Below are 6,287 nucleotides of genomic sequence, written 5' to 3' on the forward strand. Positions count from 1 at the left end.
TTCTTTATCTTTCCTCACACAGATAATGAATTTAATCTGATAACGGTCACTGCGCAAAATTCACGGAAGGCAACGGCCTAGCACGTAGCAATCTGTAGCAGAACAAACTGTGCAAGCCCAGAAGAAAAAGCCGCCGCGCACGCATTTCATACGTGACTGCAAAACGTATGTGCCAACTCTCCCACGTACGGGGAAAAAAACTCCGGATAGTTCTTGGCTCGCTTCCGCAACTCCCGCCCTTGCGCGAGCGCCGCATCGATATCAACTGGCATCCTAGCGCTTGCACTTTCGCAACTTACGGTGAAAGGGAGCGCTTCCGGCACTGCTGCGTGTCGAGGGTCAACGTAGCAAACGCAGTGGCTTCCTTCTGTTGCACTTTTCCGTTTTCGTATTCGCTTACGCAAATGCCAGAAACGATTCCAAGCTGCACTGAATCTACTTCAACTACTTTCAAACCCGCGTAAACGTGTTCAACCTTCCTCGCGCCACAAGGCCGTCGTGTGCAGCGAATGCGATGCGAGTGGAAGTGCCGCTCAAGGGAAATGTACGCAGCCTTGTCGCTCCGCATTGAGTGCGGAGGTATACGACGTAGTCGGCGACAGGGGCGCATGCGCAGTTCGACCCGCCTGTCGACTGCGCCACATCCACTGCCGCCAGCTCAGTCCATAGTTGAAGCGTCTATAACGTTAACACAAAATGTTGGCGGACCGATAGCGGGATTACAGACGCCATCGTGACATTAGTTTAAGTCCAAATAATGGTACGTTATTTTTGTTCAGCACGCGTAAAGGCATGAAAGCGCGGACAGAGCGCTACTAAAAGCATTCCACGTTTAAATCGCATCAAATGTCGAGAGAAGCACGCAGTGCGTATGATGAGTCCAATCAACTGCTGTAGCTCTGGAGACCCAAATTTGAGCTTGTGGAGTTCGCCGACTGGCTAAAAGTGCACCAGATTTACTCAGTTATAACGAAGGAACATTTCATAGCATTTATCCGCAGTGACGAGTAGTGTGGCCAGCCTACGGGCTCTTGTACAACAGTAACACTTCTAGAGTACTAGAGATTTTAGTCAAATGCTAAATATCTCAGACCAGTGAAGCGGTACTTTTCATGAAAAGGCTTGGTAAAATTCATGCATAGAGGTTGTATGAAGTAATCTTATAAAGTGAAGTGTACGCCGTCTAACAAAGTCGCACGGAATCCGTTGCTTCCGCGCCACGGCGCGTAAAATTTCTTGTGAAAAAATGTCCCCGACCATAGCAACATAGTCGTTCAGGCGCCCCTTGTTAAGATTTCCACTGCCACATGCACTGTAACAGTTACAGGACGACTACGAGTCAGTTACAGGCCGACTACGAGTTAGTCGACGGTGCATCAGAAGTACGTCGATTGAGGCTCGTAACGAACCCGCTGAGCCTAATTATGGCTGCGGCAATCCCCACCATGTGGGCCGCATACTGTCGATGTCGATGAAGGCCTTGCGTACCAGTGCTTGCAAAGTTGAGGAGCGACGATTTGCAGAAATGCAATGACCGCTGGTTGCCCACTACACCGGACACGTTACGTAACGCCGCACAAAACCTCGACATTAGTACGCCAAAAGAAATGACGTCACCGTCACAGAACGGCTCCGGCAGTAAATGCACAAAAAAAAGTGAACACAGGAGGTCTTGATGGCACACTGCATTTATTTCGACGCCGCCGTAAGAAAAACGAAAATTATTTTCACTATAGTACAAACTTGCATCGTGATGCCCTTGAAATTTTTTTTTGACATTTTTTTTCTTCCATCTCTTATTAAAATGTACAAATATACTTTCATATATCATCTATGCGCTGTGAATATATTTATAGACTCTCATATAATATATATGTATACTATGTACACAAGTGGAACGCCAAAGCGCGCAGATCGGCCCGTCTGCACATCGCTTGGCCCTAGCGATGAAGTCCTTACCAATGGACTACACGACACGACAAAGAAGCACGCACGCACACACATTCACTGTTCTTGATAACCAGAGGAGAAAAAAAGAATGAACACTCAATGCTCCTCCGCTACAGCAGAGAGGGGATTGAAAAAAAAAAAAAAAGAACATGGGCGCAGGGATCCGAACCTGTTCGTGAGCTGCATTGCCCAAAACCTTGCATCCATTAAGCACAGGCACATCCTCGGACTGACGCACGCACAAACAAAATCACAATTGCGAAGCGAAACGGAATGAACAAACTTCGGAAAAAAAAATACCAACTTCCTCAGAGTGAAGGAACACAGATTCCTAACATTGCTTGAAAACAGGTAGACAAGTACAACGCCATATTGAGAAAGGTGGAAGAAAAAAAGGCGGACGAGGAGCGAATTAAATAAAAGCATCTAACAAAGCAAACATAAACAAAACAACGGTTACCAAGACTGTTGGTGCGAGTAAAACTATAACACAAGCTCAAACACGAAAAACACTAAACTTGTTCCGTTCTTGTAATTATTCAAACAGAAGGGAGTTGTTGATTGCAGCGAACTGAAATGAAAGATTCGGGCTTGTTTTTCTGCGTAGTATGGACCGCAGAGCGGCCGAGCAGAAATTCAAAGCTTTTCAGAGAACGGGAATAAAAAGAACGAACGAAACGACGGAAGCGTTACTGTGGGCCTCCGAGCCAAAAACTTTTTTTTTTCGTTTTTTTTTTCTTCTTTCTTTCTATAAACACAAATGTGCATTGAGTAAACAATATGTCTACTTATTTAAATGCCTTTGACAGAAATTACACTGCAATACACGATACAAATTATCAAGTTCGATAAACACACAGTCGCTAGTTGAGGGCTGTTTTGACGCAGCACTTGTAGCGTAACAAAACAGCAAGCGCCGCTACTTGCGTTTCAAACGTTTAAGTTGTAACTAATGCCCATCGATAAGTACTTGTACACTGTATTCACACGTTCATAAATGAACCAACAACAAAAAAATGGGTGTCATAACACGAGTCATTCGACAGACACGACCTACAAATGGCAAAAGTAGCCCTGCCACAAATCGTAAGGACTCAAAGGTGTGGTTTGGACTCTACGAACGTCGTTTCCCGAGCGCGAGAAACCAGTCACTTCCGAAATGTCTACAGACGGAAAGAAACAAATAACGCGCAAAGATTGCTTTCGGAATGGTGCGATTATATTTTACCCAAGGACACTTCGAAAAATACGAACCAACGACTTTGGCCCGCCGTAACGTGTCGGTTCAAACCGACATGACTTGCTTGGTCTTGCCGGTCGTCATCTATGGCTGTGAGTAGGAGAGTTCCACGTGTTCAGAATAAATTTCTTGTGACTGAGCAAGGATTGAACTGCGAACTATTGCTAGACGTACCGAACACAGCAGATTACACACATACCTTGCGGACTGTCCCACTGGTTACTTCCAAGCATCGGGTTGGTACGTGGAGCGTTTTGTCGCAGAAGACGAGGACATTACAGGCGGCGCTACCTGCGCTTGGAATTATGACCCGCGAAGGAACTCAGTAATGACCAGCACCTCAAAAGGAGACTTAATAACGCCTCTTCGAAACTTTTTTGACGAGGGAATTGCGAACATACGAAAAGTAACGCCGCCTTTGCCTAGTGAACTGAAACGACTAGCGCGAGTTGCTACGCGCCATGGACCCGTCGTTGAACGCCGCCGGCCGGCCGAAACGCGGCGCTAATGGCGTTCAATTGCGAGACACGTTGTCGCGAAAGTCTGGTAGAGTTTATCCCAGAAGAAAAAAAAAAAAACGGAAGAGTGAACTGGAGAAAACTCGGCAGGCGAGGAGTCTAGAACACGTGCTCGCCCACTGACCCAGCCTTGGGAAAAGGGGAGAAAAAAAAATCAACACGAAATGTAACCGTCGCGAGGTTTGAGATCATTGCTACTCTAGCGCAACTAACTGTGCGCGCACGCACACGATTCAAGAGTGTGTTCGGAGGTAACAGCGGCCGCGGGAAGTTGGCTTTGCGCGAGGCCGCGAAGGAAATGGACTGAGGCCAAGAGCCGAGGCTGCGTCGAGGAAAAGATAAAGCGAACAGTCGGGAACGGGTTGCCGGAAACGCTGGAGAGAGCGGCCGCCGGCCGAGCAGGAAAAGAAAGCGAGTGACGACACCCTGGCGAAGCGGAATCTCGAGCGCAGAACAGAAAAATAAAAATAAAAAAGATGGGAGACCACGTGCAGCGCGTTTCGACAGCAGCGTCGAGCGCGGAAACGCGATTTGGGGCCCCCACGTGCTAAGCTGCAAGACGACAGTGAACAGAGCGGATTTTTTTTTTTTCCATTTCGAACACTACAAAAATGAACGACACGGCTATTTTGACAGACGCGTAAAATTTATCAAACGTTCATCGTTGAGACGCGATACAAATGTGAGAACGACTAAAAATAACCACTGACGCGGGAACGAACACGAAAAAAAAAAAATACCTGTGAAGCGAAAAACGTCCACGAGTCCGTTTTTCGGAGAGTGCCGCATCGGTGCGATACACACACACACACGCACGGTAGTCGAAAAACGGCGTCGCAGCGCAGCGTTCAGCAGTTGATCCCGGAGGGCAGGCTGCTCTCGAGCCAGCCGACGCCGAGTATGTCGGACACGTCGGGCGACAGGTCCGGGAACTGGAAATGCGTGGTCGAACTCGAGCTGGCACTGTCTATAGCGTCCATATCTCCCAGCGACCACGCCATCACGAGTCCGTTGGCGCCCAGATCCCCCATGTTGGAGGCGAGGTCGAACACCTCGGTGATGTGGTCGAGGTCGGCCAGCTGCGTCGAGGTGTCGGCCACGGCGAAGCGCTGTGCGGGCGCCGGGGACTGGACGGAGGAGAACGAAGAGGACGACGAGCAGGACGAGCTCGTGCTAGACGGCGACACGGCGGACGCCGCCATGAGCTCGGCGATGGAGGGCTTCACGTCGACGACCATGTCCTCGTACAGGGAGACGTTGGCGCTCTCGGGCGAGCCGGGCTCCTCTGCCGACGGCGAGCAGGGCACCTTCGCTGGCGGCGTCAGCTGCCCCGTAGCGAGCGGGACGTGCTTGCTGCGACTGATGCTCTTCTTGAACTTGTCGTCGATGGTGAGCTTCAGCTTGAGGCGCGGCTGGCCGCCGTTCACCGGCGTCGTCGCCGTCACCTGCACGAGGCCGGAGGATTTTTGGGACTTGTGGTGATGATGGTGGTGGTGATGGCCGTGGTGACTGGAAGACGACTTGTGATGGTGGTGGTGGTGATGGTGGTGGCGGCTGCCGTGGTGAGAAGAGCTCTTGTGGTGGTGCGACTTGGCCGCGCCGCTCGACTTGGCGGCGTGCGAGGCTTTGGCGGGAACCGCGGCCGCCGCCGCGCGCTCGTGCGTCGTCGTCTTGACGGTCGTCGCCGTGGCGGCGGCAGCCTTGACCTTCTTGCGCGGCCGGTACTTGTAGTCCGGGTACTCCTGCATGTGCAGTAGGCGCAGGCGCTCGGCTTCCTCGATGTACGGTTTGCGCTCGAGGTCCGAGAGCATCTTCCAGCGCATGCCGAGACGCTTGCTGATCTCAGCGTTGTGCATGTCCGGTTGCTGCTCGCAGATCTTGCGCCGCTCGATCTGGCTCCAAACCATGAACGCGTTCATGGGCCGCTTGATGTGGTTAGTCACCTTCTTGCACTGGGTGGCGTCCGTGTACGGCGTCGGAGAGTTGACGTCCACCTTGAGCGAGCCGAACGGCTGGCTGCGTCGCTTCTGCTCCATGGTATCCGCGTCCACGCTTCCCAAGCTGTGCGGCACCATCGCGGCTACACGACACACATCAAGCGCCGATGACGAACACCACGTACGACGAACAAACCCACGCCGACCGGTAATCCGAGGGACGGTATCCTTTCGAAGCGACGGCAGAAACAGCGGGAGGCGCGTTCTACGTCTATGTAATCCACGAGGCGCCGCCGACCGCGCGAGACGAAAAAGCACGTGGGAAAACACCTCGCAACTGCTCCGAACGCACGCCGGGTATGGAATGAGCGATGCTGCGAAGCGCCGCCGTCTGTTTTATAGACGCTGCTCCGGATGTGACGTCGCCTACGCTTCCAACCAATCGCTGCGCGGGGTGATCGCCCCCTGCCAAGGTTGAACACTCCCGCTCCGGCCGCTGCCTGTACGGGGGCGCCACCCCGGGGCCCTGGTGGTAACTACGAAACGGCGCACGCCGCGCCAGTACGTGCTCTTTGAACTATGCCTCGAACTCCGCGTGATATTCCTTTCGCAAATGCTGCAACGTGGTCTCGTGAACGCGCA

General features: G+C 51.8%; 1 protein-coding gene across 1 annotated transcript; it reads right to left on the reverse strand.

Annotated features, from left to right (window-relative positions):
• Positions 1 to 1,670: 1,670 nt before the first annotated feature.
• On the reverse strand, positions 1,671 to 6,024 carry LOC144159531 (uncharacterized). The gene has a single exon (XM_077691092.1). It carries the CDS (start codon positions 5,781 to 5,783, stop codon positions 4,557 to 4,559), a length of 1,227 nt encoding a protein of 408 aa, XP_077547218.1. The 5' UTR covers positions 5,784 to 6,024; the 3' UTR covers positions 1,671 to 4,556.
• Positions 6,025 to 6,287: the final 263 nt, after the last annotated feature.

The sequence above is a fragment of the Haemaphysalis longicornis genome, unplaced genomic scaffold, assembly GCF_048455015.1.
Source record: "Haemaphysalis longicornis isolate Haplotype H1 unplaced genomic scaffold, Haemaphysalis longicornis Haplotype H1 scaffold_10, whole genome shotgun sequence".
NCBI lineage: Eukaryota > Metazoa > Arthropoda > Arachnida > Ixodida > Ixodidae > Haemaphysalis > Haemaphysalis longicornis.

Bases quoted from the DNA above. Each gene is read 5' to 3' on its own strand.
- LOC144159531 (XM_077691092.1), bottom strand. From the start codon at position 5,783: ATGGTGCCGCACAGCTTGGGAAGCGTGGACGCGGATACCATGGAGCAG.